The 16,353-nt window shown below is 33.1% G+C and overlaps 1 protein-coding gene across 2 annotated transcripts; it reads right to left on the bottom strand.

Annotated features, from left to right (window-relative positions):
- Positions 1-1,763: 1,763 nt before the first annotated feature.
- LOC149057734 (uncharacterized) lies at positions 1,764-15,476 on the bottom strand. Of its 2 annotated transcripts, XR_016190744.1 has the most exons (9): positions 15,348-15,476; positions 14,352-14,366; positions 12,184-12,231; positions 11,731-11,778; positions 9,922-9,960; positions 9,375-9,419; positions 8,258-8,288; positions 2,998-3,042; positions 2,693-2,759 (listed from the first exon to the last, which is right to left on the bottom strand). XR_016190744.1 is itself a non-coding variant. In XM_089222220.1 (8 exons), exons 1-8 carry the CDS (start codon positions 15,445-15,447, stop codon positions 2,698-2,700), a joined length of 384 nt encoding a protein of 127 aa, XP_089078346.1. In that variant the 5' UTR covers positions 15,448-15,476; the 3' UTR covers positions 1,764-2,697. The 2 variants fall into 2 exon arrangements, 1 of the variants encoding a protein (XP_089078346.1); XM_089222220.1 differs by lacking the exon at positions 9,375-9,419 and having other exon boundaries at positions 1,764-2,759; positions 8,258-8,284.
- Between the last annotated feature and the right edge of the window lie 877 nt (positions 15,477-16,353).

The raw sequence follows: 16,353 nt of genomic DNA, 5'->3' as shown, positions 1-16,353 counted from the left end.
ATAACAGTACCTACATAAAAATATAAAATTTATTACAAAACTAATTTTAAGTATTAAATAGTTTAATTATTTTAATTTTAAAATGATAATTTATTTTATTAATATGATATAGTAAATAATGATTTCAAAAAAGTAAGTGCCTAGCAAGTTAGAAATTTGATAAAAAATACAATATAAACAACTTTTTTCATTTCAATAAATAATACGAATCCCACATAAAAAAAAGATATTTTTAAATTTTTAAGAAGTCAGTAAGTAATAAGTATTACTATTAGATAAAGTAGGAAAATAAACAAAATAATAAGTGTAATAAATAATGAAAAACAAAACCATAATTGTTACGAAAAAAATATAGAAGTCCAATAAGACGCGACATAAAAGAAACTACGTTCTGTATTATAGTTGAGATATCTTTAAATTCTGATTACTTAAGTTTGTAATCAGTACCTATTTAAAAAAAAAATATTGATTATTTTTTTGATTGCATTACATTCAAATTATATTAATACTATCTCATCAACATTGTTTTCCTATATATATATATATATATATATATATATATACAGTAGGTTCTCGATAATCCAAAAAACGCGGTAATCCGAACGGGCTTGAGAATTATCTTTTCGCCATAATATTTACATACATATGGTATTTACAAATAATATTTTCCTGTATTAAAATTTTTCGATTAAGTGGGACAAGGCATACCAACTCATAATTAATAGGGACCAGTGTACAAAAAAAAAATAATAAATCTATATTTTAAATAGTAAATTAGCGGTGGCGGTGGCGGTTACGGCAAAATGAAGCAGGACACAATTTCACCACCACCACGGCGGCACCGCTAATACAAAAGAATTTTACCGCCACTGCTGCAGTGTGGGGTGACCTTTATGCGTGGGCGTTGCGAAGGATCACATTTTCCTTCATTATTATAGTCGCTGTTCAGCTCAGACTTTCGCCAGTTATTGTCAGTGATACGTCCAGGTTCTGGGAGAGAAGTGAAGCACTAGTTCAAGTGTATCACAGGCAGTGACAGACCGGCTCGGATCCAACTACGTGGTCCATCATTTGTTTCCTTGTACTTCGTACGGATACGACAGCTCGGCCAGACTGGGCAGTTCAGCACACGGATACGGCAGCTCGGCCAGATCAAGCGGAACGACTCCAGTTCAACGATTATAGATGCTGTTAAAGGTCAGTAGTAGCTCCTCACGGTACTGTTCCTTATCTATTATTTTTTTATGTTACCTACCTTGCATTACTTCAAAGGTTTTTTTTTTTTTTGTAACAAAATATAATATTGTCAATTTTTATATTTTGTCTTTTAACTATTGTCATATATTTATTGTGGTAACCTTATCCCATCAGAGTACGAGTCATCGCCGTCCACGAGCCAATTGGTAAGTCTGGCGTTGGTGAAACAGGGCTCCTTCCATTGTGTTTAGTTTTAAATGAAATTTTTTAATTTTTTTTTGATCCATGTGGTTAGTTATGGTATTTCAAAATTGTTGTAGAGTCGTGTGTTTCGCATGTACCATGGCCTATGATGAGGCTTTAAGAGCTAGGTATTCTCAGAATTTTTTTTTGTCTTCATAGACTGACCGTCGCACCCATCATCCTCGCTGCCCTCAAATTGTATAATATATACAGAATAAGACGTAATAACGAAAACTCAAGCGTTATTATTTCGGACGCCGGTCCGTTGTGACCATGATGCTGTCTCAACTTATATGAGTGTATATTAATAAAAACAATAATAATAATGTATAATTATGGTGAAACTTTATTAATACGTAATATAATAATGTTGACATACTGTAGAAAATTATGAATTTATTAAATACAGTTACTTATGTTATTACTTATTAGTATATTATCTAATTATTATTATTATTATTATTATTATTATTGTAGTTAAAAATATATGTTACGGGCAATGTGGAGTACCGGGCTATGTGTATATTGCCCGGTCAATGTGGTTCTGCCCGGGTAATGTGAACCACGATGTTTTTTTTTACCAACTAATAATATTGACCGAATAAACAATAATTAATTATATTCATGTATCATATTAATATTTCTATTACAAATATTTTGATGAAATAACAATAACAAAAAAAATATCAAATATTATCATTTTATTTAGGTTAGTCGAAAATATAAATGATTGCTCAATTTGCTCATAGTATATCGTTGACTGATTTTATCAAGACAGCTATTAATTTTATCATTCCGATATGGCCATATCCGTATGGAAAATGTATGATTCTTAAATAGGTTACGTTAGCAAATGAAAACAAGTGTTTACAGCGTGTTTCAAAAATTTCGTAGTTTATTGTGAAATTTCATTTCATTGAATTTATTATAAATTACTTAAATTATTTAACAGTTATTATTATTATTATTGTTTTAAAATATTCATTATATAATAAGATTTAATAAAATTAATAATAGTATTAAAATTTAAAATACTATAAACTATTACAAAAAAAAAAAACATCGTGGTTCACATTGCCCGGGCAGTACCACATTGCCCGGTATTCCACATTGCGCGTAACATATATATTATATATAAATCATAACAATATAAAGTCACCCTATCTTAATATAATGTATTACGATATTAAATTTTTTAATTATAGTTTGTAAGTTAAAGGTTTACCATACATTAATAAATATATATATATATTTTTTTTATTCAACTATAATTTGAAATTTATAATAATTTTCACAAAACACATGTGGTGCAAAGTCAGCTGAAAAAAAAAACAAAAATAGTTTCATTCAATTATTTATTTTTTTTAGTTTCAATGTAATTATAGAACTTATTATTGGTGCGTAATCTAATAAATTACTAAACATAATATAATTTATATATTTTTTTTATTAGTACCTATTGAGACTTTGACGACAAAAGTAATTAGCCTGTAGACCTTTACTGTGGGGGAGGGAACTATAAAATATATTTGGTGTCACCAATTTCATAATTATTACCATTTTTATTCTTTTTATATTCCTCTACATATTTTTTCACATAATCTGAAACAATATGCATTAGCTTCAGTAATAAATTAACAATGAATACTACATTTTGTAACGGAGTAGCCGTCACCATATATTATAAAACGGTCCTTTTCAGGACCACCAATCAGCGCACAGTATGACAGCAAAACCCCCACAGACTAACATTAGGGAAAAATAATAAAGCCCCAAATAACAACACACCAAAAACAATAAGGGTTGCAGATAGCGGAGAGTCAGACGAATCCAACGATACCCTCACCACGTCAATAACTCCAAAACATAGTTAACTACATAATGTATCGTACCACGGGTAAACACAACTAAACACGGCGGCAGCAGATAGTTTACTAGTCGGTACGGCAGACGACTTATATACCGGACGATTCAACATAATCAACACACATCATCATCTCAGTTCAGCATTCGAAGCAGCAACAGTTCAGAGCTCCCTAGCTCTCTCCAAGAACCCAACCAACTGACAGACAACAGCGCCACAAAACAGCAGTTTTCACCGCTTCTCAACAGGCAACAGCGCCCAATGATTGTCTTCGATCACCGTTCGACAGGCACCAGCGCCAAAATCAGCAGTTTTCACCGCTTGTTTCAACTGGGCACCAGCGCCCACAGGTAAGCCGCCGCGAAAGCGTTGCAAACCGTCCTTCCGTAACAACTGTCGTAGGGCCGCGCCCCCTCATTGCCACAGCATCCCATCCCTCCCAACCAACGGAAACAGGAAACCCAAACCCCCATCTTACACCATCACTGCCCCCAAATAAAACGCTCTTTTCAAAGCGACAGTAAAAATACTGCCACTTTCGCGATGGGTGGTCGTAAACCGCTTAAGCGTAAAAGAGGTTAAAAGCCAACGCTCAGCGCTTCCCTCCCCTTCACCACCGCCAAACTCCTCCGATTCCGAGACAATCGAGTCCCTTTCTGACTCAAGCTCCTCCACCATATCATCCTGTTCCTCCGACAAAGCTCCTACCTTAACTGCGTTAACTAAACCCGCTTCACCATCCGTACCAAAAGATAACTTAACTTCCGTACCAAAAATCACTCCTTCCCTAGCCTCTCCTACAATCGAACCTCCGACTAAACTAACAAACTCCAGACCTCCGCCCATCATCCTAACCTCCAGCTCCTGGCGTAAGGTCGCGCCCGTCATCTATGGGCTCGCAAACCTTACACCTTCTACCCTAACAGTAAAAGCAACAGCAAGCAATCAAATTACTCTTCAGACCACCGAACCGACTCAATTCCGTCTCATCCAAAGTACCTTGTTACAAAATGAAACCGACTTCCACACCTTCTCTCTCCCTGAAGAACGCTCTGTCAAGGTCGTCCTGAAGGGAATCCCTAGTGACATCCCGGTCGACGAGATCAAACAGGAACTCGAAACCCTCGGCTTTTCGACCACCTTCATCCGCCGTTTTGGCACTCCCGACAAACCAATGCCTTTATGTCTTGTCCACATTGCCGCTGACCCGAAAGCTAAAGACATTTTTCTTTTAAACAACCTATTTTATATTTCCATCTCAGTAGAACCCTTGAAATCCTCCGGACCTTCCCAATGCTTCTCATGCCAACGCTTCGGTCACGGCTCCCGCAACTGCAAACACCTGCCGAGGTGTGTCAAATGTGCTGGCAACCATGCTAAGGACTGTAAAAAAACTCGGGAAGAATCTCCGACCTGCTGCAACTGCGGCGGCCCACATACAGTTAATTTCCGTGGTTGTCCACATTTCCTAGCGCAAAAACCACTCCCACCACCAACCTAGGTCCCAATCATTCAAATTCCACAAACCCAACGCCCTGTCCAACAAGAAACCCAACAACCACCCAAATCTTCTCCACCATCTCCAGCCCCTCAACCGACTTCCACAATTTCCTACGCCTTAGATACTTCAGAGTCTCCTCACACTCCACGTATTTCCCCAGCCCCCCAACTGGACTTAACCCTCATTCTAAACTTATTAACCAACCTCCTGACTGCCATATCCACCAACCACGATCCGCAAACACTGATCCAATCGACCATCAAGACATTCCTGGCCATACTCACTCCTCGCAATGTCTAATTTAAAAATTCTATTTTGGAATTCGAACGGCATAAAGCACAAACTCAACGAACTACAAGCCCTCGAACTTCATCTCAAAACTGACATAATCTTACTTAACGAAACCCGCCTATCTCCTTCTACCACGCTAAAGATTCCTAACTATTTCACTTACAGAAACGACCTACCGACCATCCGTGGCTCGCCCCCTCACGGTGGCACTGCCGTTCTTATACAGCGACGCTTCGTCCACCAACCTATGACTCTAAACACAACCATTCAAACATCTTCTGTCCTTATAAAACTTAACAACCACGAAATACTTATTTCAGCGGTATACAAACCTCCCGGTGCTACACTCACCACAAACGACTTGGAATTACTAACTCAAAGCGTGAAATGGCAAATTTCGGCAGGCGATTTCAACGCCAAACACCCGATGTGGCACAGCCACTCGACGAACGCGGCCGGCCATACCCTTTTTGATCACGTACAACACTCAGACTATTCCGTTACTGCCCCCTCATCCCCCACTCACTTTCCAACTTACACTCGCCACAGACCCGACATACACGACATCGCACTCGTACGAATACCTTACGCAACCCAAATCGACAACCTCAACGAACTATCTTCCGACCACAACCCTATTCTTCTGGAGACATTATGTACGCCGATCTCATCGTCTCCTCCGGCTTCAAACCACTTCATAAACTGGACCAAATACAAAACTATCCTCACCAACTTACCTAACACTGCCGCGCTACCGACCAACGACAAACCGTTAATCGACCTAGCAATCGATTGTCTGACCAAAAACTTACAACAAGCGATTGAAGCAAGCGTATTTACCCCCAAACTTAAAAATTCATCCTTCATACTACCAGACTACATAAAACTGGAAATAACCGACAAAAACCGCTTACGCCATCTATGGCAAAGAAACCGTGACCCGACCATTAAACGCCAACTTAACGCCAAAATCTCTCTAATCAGAACTCTACTCGTAACTCACAAAACTGGCCAATGGGACACCTTACTAAACTCTCTTGACCCACATGACAACTCCATTTACAAACTAAACAAATGCCTCCTCCACAAACGTCCAGCATCCTATCCACTGACCGGCCCTAACGGTCTTGTCTTTCCTGCCAAAGACCGAGCCGAACTGATAGCGGACTCCCTTGAGCAACAATTCCAAACAAACCCCGGTCCCGACATACCAGAAGTAACCGCTTACTACCAGTCACTACAAAACCTAAATACCACAAATCCTAATCTATTCACCACCCCCTGCACCATACAAAACATCATAAGCAACCTTCGCAAAAAGAAAGCCCCCGGCGACGATCTCATCACCAACACGGCTCTTAAATTTCTACCTAACAATATTTTACTATCCCTAACACGAATCATTAACAGCTCCTTCAGAATCTGCTACTTTCCACTTGCCTGGAAAAAAGCAGTCATAATTTACATTCCCAAACCATGCAAAGATCATAAAATACCCGCAAACTACAGACCAATAGCTCTCCTCTCCTCCTTATCTAAAATCTACGAACGTCTCATCCTCACTCACCTGCAAAACAACCTTCGAGACAAAATCCGCCCAGAACAATTTGCCTTCAGAGCTGAGCACTCTACTACCCAGCAACTGACCAAACTCACTCACCAACTCAGTCAGAACTTTAACAACAACATAAACACCGCTTCTATATTTCTTGACGTAGAGAAAGCTTTCGACAGAGTCTGGCACGCTGGACTCCTTTACAAACTTTCTCAACTCAATATCCCGACCGAAATCGTTAAAATCATCGAATCCTTTCTTATCGACCGCACTTTCATCACTAAAATCGAAGACTCCTTCTCGTCCATCTGACACATTCTCGCAGGCGTCCCTCAAGGATCCTACCTTTCACCAACTCTCTACTTGACCTACATAAACGACATACCAACGACTCCTAAAACTCATCTCTCGTTATTTGCCGACGACACGATGTTCTTTACTTACTTACTTACTCAATGTTCTACAAAAACTCTTTCTCAAATCACGACCACATCCGAATTCTAGGCAAAACTCGCACTCCTCCAACTACCAAACGCATAATCAAACCCTACCCACTCACCTGGGTAAATCAATAAAATTTACATAAACCTTCCAAATAAACTTCCACCCACTAGTAGATGCATAAGCCTGGAATAGTTAACGGCATAGCCACCCTCCTTTAAAGCAAAGCAAAATAATCAACACAGTCTTCAATAATCCTTCAACCAGTTCAAACCTACACACACCGAACTACAGAAGGAATCAAGACCCATCAAGAATTTAAGAATTCATCAGCGCAGCGTTCCAGCCTACACCGCAGACGAAGTCATCGATACAGCAGCGAAGACACTCGTTGCATGAGGCGGCAATCGACGATCACGACATCTTCACCTTATGCTACGGTCGAAGCCATCGGCGTAGTGACGAAACACTCGTTATACGAAACGACGAGCGCTGCGTTCCCGGTCACACCACGGACGAGGCCATAAGCGTAGCGACGAAGACACTCGTTATATGAAGCGGCAACCGACAAGCACAACGTGTGTTCTTAATTACACCACGGACGAAACCATCGACGCAGCGGCTAGAACGGTCGATGTACAAGGCAGTCTCCGGGTTGACGAACTACTAGCGTTGTTACTACGCTTACGGTCGATATACCATAGTGACCAATAAGAAACGGTTCTTTTCAGGACCACCAATCTGATAACCCCCCTCGGTGTGCCTGCTCAGGTAATCACTGTAAGATATTATCAAATCAAACACGACTTATAAGAGACCACGGCCGTGGGAGAGTGATTCTAACTCATCTCCTTTCTTATTATATAATTGTTAATAGTAGTAAATTGTAAGTCCTATTATTTGTACATTCAATCGCGCCTCTGCAGGCCCGATACCACCCGTCGCGGCCCGCTTCTTTAAGCCAACCGCACGGCCCGGAACCAACTTCCCCCACATGTATTATTGTATAATATAATCCATATCGCACAATAAACAAACAAAATGTACACAAAACAACTGTGCGTATAATTATTCACGATCGCGGAACGTCGAGAATCGACGGACCGTATCAATTTATTCTTACTTTATTACTGACATTTTTCTTATTTAGAACACAATTACTTACTTGCATCACAAACATTAATATCGATACCTAACTAAGCAATACAAAAAAATACAATGTGAATAAAATATGTAATAATAGCTGTTATAAGTGTCAAAAATAAGTTCTTTTTGTCAAATTCTATACGGTATATATTATATACTATATGAGCGTATCTAGGTTTGAGTGTGTCTCAGTTTTAGCTTCTTAGCGCCATTAGGAATAAATCAAGCAAGATGAATAAATAGCCAGTCAGGATAAGTTCTTTAAAATAAAAACATATAGTTCTTAAAAAAAATGTCATATTTCAGCTAATTTGAATAGTAATATTTTAGGTAACTATTATAAAATAATATATAACCATTCATACATCTCAAAAATCTTGCTAAGGAACTTTTTTGGGCAACATTTTCAATTAGTTGTATTTTTTCAGTGAAACCTGCCTAAAAAAACATCCGTGGGTCTATAAAAATGTCCGTTACAGACAGATGAACGTTATTGAAAATGTCTGGTCATGCCAATCTTTTTGCCAGACGCCGGTGTCCGTTAAGACTGGTTTCACTCTGTATACCTTATATTCGATTATCAATAAATATCGTTTGGATTTATAATTATCTTATTTTCATAGGTATACATAATGGTAATCTGTTATAAACGTTAACTTTATATAAATAAATAAATAATACAAGCATTCGATTTGCGTGAAACAAAATTAAATTCATATTTGATCTATCATTTATCTGCATTTAAGGGTTGAATAAAATATGGTATAGACACACTCTTAATCTCAAGGATTCTATTGGTAAATTTTTTAACTCAAGTTAAGTATTTCAAAAGTTACACGATCAATGGCGGTTACAAGGGGGAATTGGAAGGAATCCTCTCCCCATTCAAAAAAAAAAATCATAATGTATTCCATCCAAATGTATAATCCTATATTCTTCTATACTTTTACTATTTTCTAATAGCCATGCAGTTCTTACGATAACACTACTCACCAATTCATCTGTTTTTAAATTAACTATGCCGTAGTACAATGGTTTAACCCCGATCCTCGTGGCTTGCCGTACACCATCGATACGTACCATTCATAACAAAATCATTTTATTTTGATAAGTTATAAATTTATTTTTTAACATACTGATTATTGACACTTGAGTCGGTCCACGAAAACGACCTGCAAAAACTACTGCCACTGAATTTATAAAGAGACCGCACCGGTAAATCTCTGAAGGACAATAATAGTTGTATTCAAGTCTTAACAGAATATAGCCCAATTCAGTATTACCTTCTTCACAGTATTTCACATTTTGTAAATAACGTTGCACCAGATTACTGGGTGATGACATAGGGATAAAACCCATGCTAACTCTCAAGTTTCGTCTCACCGACCGGAACCAACCTTTCTACACCTTAAATGTAGGCAAACTATAATAATATATTGACATTATTTTAATAAAAAATAGGGTAAATGAAATTTATTTTTAAACGACAAGGATGTGTGAGGGATACCGGAAAAGCATTGGGCAACCTTTTCAAGATTTTTTTTATGTCGACCATTCCGCAATGAATACTAATTGATACTAAATTACATATTTTCTAATTCTATTGGTACAGTATATACCTACCATTAAATTTTAAACATTGAAATACAATACTATGAAAAATTAATAAATATTAACAATCACCTTCAATGGTGTCCTGCCAGTCGTTTTTATCGAAAAACCCTATAATAAATAATATTCAGATTATTGTAAAAACTGACGATATCAGCTACTACAAGGAATAAATAATATAATCGCTAATTTGAGTGAAAATTTTGTGTGTCGTACTTGTTATTATAAGTCAATGTGTACATCACAATTTAGCAAATAGTATTTACTTTAGAAAGTGTACATTATTGGTAAAAAATAATAAGGAAAGAATAAGATACTAAAAGTTGGTATAGAAACATAGTAATCATTTTTAACACACACTTAATTGTATTAAATAGGACAAATAACTTATGTTATATTATATAATATTTAATATATATATAATAATTCAATAAATTCCGTAAAATATGATTTACAACGTGAATTTTTTGAGAATAATCAATTTTTTTTATAACCTTTCCAACCTTGATTATAACAAGAACACAATAATTTGTTGATAGTTATCGGCTTTTTTTTTATTACCGGATGATATTAGATATTCGAAACCATAGAAAGGACGGCGATTTGGCGTTGCAGTCGTTGCATGAAATATTCTTCAGTTTATAAACTCATACCACATAGGATATTCGTCAAATAATACATTATATAATTACATTTTCTTTATATTATATACATTAGATATTAGATGCACACATATTATTGTACAAGATTATTACTATAAAACAGATTTAAATAATCTAAAAAACAAGAATTATTTTTAGCATTGGAAAAATTTGTATACACATTCTTATCCCTAATTATTCATATGCTTTTATAATTTGTTTTTCTCATCGTTATTTTACCCTGAAAAACTCTATTGCTAAAAACATAATATATAATAAAAATACAAGAATGTCAAGGAAAAATAAAAAATATTTTATTTTATTCTTTTAGAATGAATTTCAACTCAATTTTAACCTTTTTTTTTTTATTCATGTTACAGATTCAACTACTTAGTTTATTAGCTTTTAAATTACCATTCATTATTATTGAAATAAAATGGCTTAAAAACATAAAAATGCATGAACAATTATAAATTGTTAAAATGCAATACAAAAGTTGCATTTTTCAATTCCTTGATGTATGAAAAATTAATATGATAATATTAATTTTATGAAACTCTATTCTAGGATACCAATGTCTTCAGAAATTCAGAAAAAATTCGATTATTTCCTGCTTTTTTTTGTTTTTATATAAATACTAAGAAACCATACTGTTATCTTTAATACTGTAACCTCATAAAAAAATTTAAAAAATGCTGTTAAAATCTTAAACCTTGTAAACCTACCATAATTTTAACTAATGTTCATATATAGCTGACGAGTTTATTTGATCAATAAAAAAAAAAAATCAATTTTTATTTTAATCCGTTTCCTAATTATAATTATTAATTTATAACTCTATTCAAGAATATTTAATTCATGCAAATATTATTGAATCTTTCTATGGCCAAATAAATGATATTTAAACTTTGTACGTAAATTCTTTCTCAATCGTATTCTTTTTAGAGTTTTTTTTCTTTTTTTTTTGGATGGGGGAGGGTTAAGTGGTAAGTTCTTTGTTACCTAATTTAAAGTATATTCAATTGTTCAGCCAAAAAGGTGGAACGTTCTCTATCGTTCGATAATTATATGTTTCTCGAATTATGCTAATATCGTCAGATATTCAATGAACACTATATGTATAATTTCAATATAATAGCCATAAAATATCTAGCTTATAATAAGAGGATTAAGTATGAATAATGAATGACATACTGTCAAAAACACTTTTGATATTCAAAGATCTGTACTAAATACTTACCGGTATCTTCGTGTTCATTATTTTGATAATGGAATAAACTTTCGACGACTGTAATGATATGATGATTCCAATAATAATAAATGTTTATATTATTTGTAAAAGTTAAATTAGTAGTAGAAACTAGGAAGATTCAAAATAATTCTAGCTAATAATTTAAAATTATTAATATTTAACTGGTTTTAAGTGGTCAAACTTAGGCAACTTTATTTGAAAAAAATATATTTTGATTTCACAACCTATATATTTAAGCTAAATATCTATGTCAATGTGTTTATTACTATTTACATTATAAGGTAAACTATGTTGGCAAAAATATTGAAGAAGAAGAGGCTTAAAGTTGACGTAAATATAAATCACTAATTCATTTTTATTTATTTTTTTTTTTTGAGCCAGTTACGTAAAATTAGACTAACTAAAAGTTATTATCAGATAAATTCATGATGTATTCCATACAGTTTTTTTCCTTTGAAGTTGTCATTAAATTGGCCGAACACATGGCTCCTGTAATGATAATAATATAATGTTCCAAACTTAATAATATTTGTAAACTTAATAACTGATATGGATATTATAAATATATTAAGTAGGTACTTAATGTTTATACGCTTATCAAATTATCCGTGGTTATAGGTCGTTTCAGACGAGTATGAATGACAGATGTGAAACCTTGATACTTCCTATGAAGGACGATGAAACACGGTGTGTTACAACAACCTTTATGCATAGTCAGAGCATACATTTGAGGCTTGGACCTTAACCATCTGACGTAATAAGAACTGGAAGCACTCATGTCCCGTCATCACCTGAACCATGTTTTAGGTAAGTGGTATCCAGTAAGACGTGACGGCCAACGGCTGCATTGTGGCCTTGTACAAGAACCCACCATATCTATTCGGAGTATGTGACTTTCTTTCTTTGGAATAGCCTAATTGGAGGATCTCCGGCAAGAAATAAGGCGTTGAGCGTTACTCGTGTCTTGCACATTCAGCTGACAGGAGGTTCACAAGAAGCATGTCACCTACCTAACATAAGAGAAGCTTTGACTCATACTATCCTGTAAGCCCTGATCACCCTCCACGCATCTTATCTCTGAGGCCTTATTATTGATATGACAGTTTGGTTCTATAGTGGGGTGGCGTACAGCTGTTAGTTTTCGACAAAAGTAGAGAGATTCTGCTTCCTTATAGCCACCGATAGGAGCCACCATGTAATGATAGGATTTAGTTTAGTAACCATCGTTGCAAGCTTGGATGACTTTAATGCTACTGTCTTAACATGCCAAGTGAACGTTAGTATTTTATTGTAAAATGACACCAATGTATCAGATACGGGGACTAAGAATTATGGGATGTCCATTATAATGGTCAATATGGGTACAAACTCTTGAAATCTGTGATATTATTACATTGTGACTAAAAAATTAGGAAACTAAGGTCGTGTAAATCTTATTGAGACATATTTTATTAATGTTTCATTTGTATCCCTGGATATGCAACAAGCCCGAACTATTTAACAATAATATTTAGGTAGTCTATTATATAGTTTTTTCTATTATAAACTAAACCAATGATTAAATTCAGAATTCACTAGAGTCCGTAATTTTTTAAAGGTATATTTATAGCCTTATATAAATAACAAATTAAAATTAAAATCTGATAAATAAGATAAAATTGTGAATATCATAATGATAATATTATCTGGTTGACTTTATGTAACATTTTTTTTTTTTTAATTAATCAGAGCAAATAATATATTTATTTTGCAATGATTTTTTTTTGTGAATGTGAATGTTCATATTTCACACAAGAAAAAATAATTAATTTTCAATTATAATTATTTTTATATTGCATGTATTAAGTATTTTTGTAGATGCAATTTAAAAATGCTTAAATTTTTTATCAATAATTGAATTCAAACAAAAAATCAGATAAAAACGGAAAGTTTTACGCAACGCCATCCATTTTCGACAAACTCTATTCTCTTATTATTTTCGGGGTTATTCTTTACCCTCTACTTTATTCAATGATTCATTCAATTAAATAATACTAAAATACTTCTAATACTATTTAAAATTAGAAATCGATAATTTATTTTTCATATTTTTATAAAATTCAGGTAGATACTTTATCTAACTTAACATTCTACAATTATTAATAATACTGCAGTCGATAAAAACTGATAACATGTTAATTAATACTCAGTACTCACTATGTATATGTTATGAACGAATTAGCTATTAGTAGATATATAGTATTAGCCTGTTGTATTAGAATATAAGAGTACATTATTGTAGTCTACGGGCAACGCTTAATGTGTAGGCGACTCCCGAAATATTGTAGTTACACGGCATTTGCTTGGAAACCGAAGAGTCAGTCGTTCTAACTCTTATTTTAAACCTGTACGTCGTTCCAACGAATAATAAAATAAACAGTGAATTAAATATTTTGACTCACAATAAAATTATATTAGTATATAAACCTTTAAAACTGTTTTCTTGTTCTCTCTCCTAAAATGAAAACGAAAAGAACAACGTACAAACGGAACAACCCGTACGAGCACAACATATACACGATATTTGTAATGTATAGGCAGGCTGTAAAGTAAAATATGATAATACTTACCAACACATTTTTGATCTAAAATAAAAATAATGTTAGTAAAAAATATTTTACACTTTAACAATAATGAAGTTGTAATATGATTGATTTTGAAGACGATGTCGAACTATCTTTAAACTTATTTAAACTACTTAAATTTTTGTTCAGAAAAATCACTTAAGTAATGTTAATTTTATTATTATAATTAATTGACCTATATTTCATATATTACCTAATTTAAATATAAGAATAGAAGATAAGTTCTGTGGATTTAAAATTTTCTGTCATACCAATATCTCATAAGACAATACAATACGTGATGCAGAAAAGTCATTCTCTAAGTATTTCGTAATGTAAATTAGGTATAATAATTTATACTATTATAGTTATAATATTTTTATCAAAACAATGTTAATGGTTACTTAAAAATAATTTATATTTCAAAAATGTTTAGATAAAAAAGTATAATTGCTTCTAGTTACTATGAAAATACAAAATTCTCAATCGATTAAAATTGTAAAATATAATTTTAAATAATAATAGTATTATATTCTAGTTTCAAATGGTGAATACAATTTAGATTTGTTATTTTATTTTTAAGAACACATTATACAACTATAGGCAATGTAAGATTAAAACTAACAGTAATATAGCTGTAGAATTTAATTTCTGAAAAATATATTACAACTTTATAAGTAACAATATTATGATTTCATAAATTAATTTAATAATTAACTGGTATATAATTAATTACTAAGCTACCAAAATTAAAAATGTGCATACTAAAATTGTGTATAGTTTTACATCGCAATGGATTATTGTGTTTAACATTCAATTTTGGTTGAAATATTATTTCATAGAATAACAATCTTTGAATTATAATAACAATTATGTATTTTATACTAATGACTCTCCATAAATATTAACCTGAGATCTATCATCTATATTCTATCATATACATTAAAATAAAAAAATTAGGTATATACAGTAATAAGCTACTATAACGATATAGATACTCACATTCTTCATTGATCTTTTTCTGCTCCCTTTCCATGCATATTATATTAGTAATACAATTTAATAAGCAAAATACTGCTAACAAATTAATATATTTTACCATGTTTAGAGGAACAATAAGTGAATAATAATTACAATATATAACAATAATGCACGAATAGTATAAAGTTTTCTAGTTTTATTCAGAAAATAACCATCGAAACATGTGTATTCATAACAATTGAGTAAATAGCTCTATAATAATAATAGGTTATAGTAACCAATATTAATTTTATTTTTTTATGTAGTTATAATAATGTATATAATGTAGCTGTGAATTATAAAGTTTTTGAATTTTTGAATTTTTTACAATATAACTTACCATATATGTTAGCTTAAACTAAATATATATTTTTTTTTTTATATTATATTGTATTATACATTTCGATCTTTTAAAATGGGAAATTAAGTTTTGGTGTCTAATAAATTATATCGTACCATACTTGTAGATTGGTTGGGATGTTGAATTGAATTCGGTCTTTGGTGGAATTTGCATAGTGAACGATAAAAATACTTGTTGAAGATGATTTATTTCATGTTTACCAAAAGGCATATTTGTCCTTTTTAAGTGCCCCCGTGCATGATAAACTAGTTTGATCAACCTGACCTAATACCATAAGTATTTCATAATTTTGCCCTTAAAATCTAATTTTGTTCCTTGAAGAATAGTTAGAATATTGAAATGTACAACTTCTTCCTACTTTAAGTTTAATTTTAAGAGGACGTCTCACACCCGCAATACGAACGCTGAAAGAGCCTTTACAAAAATTAAAACCACTCGGATTACATTAATAATTAGAAAAAAAAAATTTATGCAATTCAAAGAATAATATTTTATGTGTTCTCATAGAGTTTTTAACAATAACATAAAAATGAGTAAGTTCTTAGCTTTTAAATGTTGCTGTTTTTTGTACATTTTCAAAAAATTATATAAAATCAATTAAATAAAATATTCAAAAAACCTCTCTGA

The sequence above is a fragment of the Diuraphis noxia genome, unplaced genomic scaffold (assembly GCF_037042655.1).
Source record: "Diuraphis noxia isolate RWA-SAM2 unplaced genomic scaffold, SU_Dnox_SAM2 contig0003, whole genome shotgun sequence".
NCBI classification, from domain to species: Eukaryota; Metazoa; Arthropoda; class Insecta; order Hemiptera; family Aphididae; genus Diuraphis; species Diuraphis noxia.
Note: the sequence above shows the minus strand (reverse complement) of the source record. Positions and strands in the feature narration are given on the sequence as shown.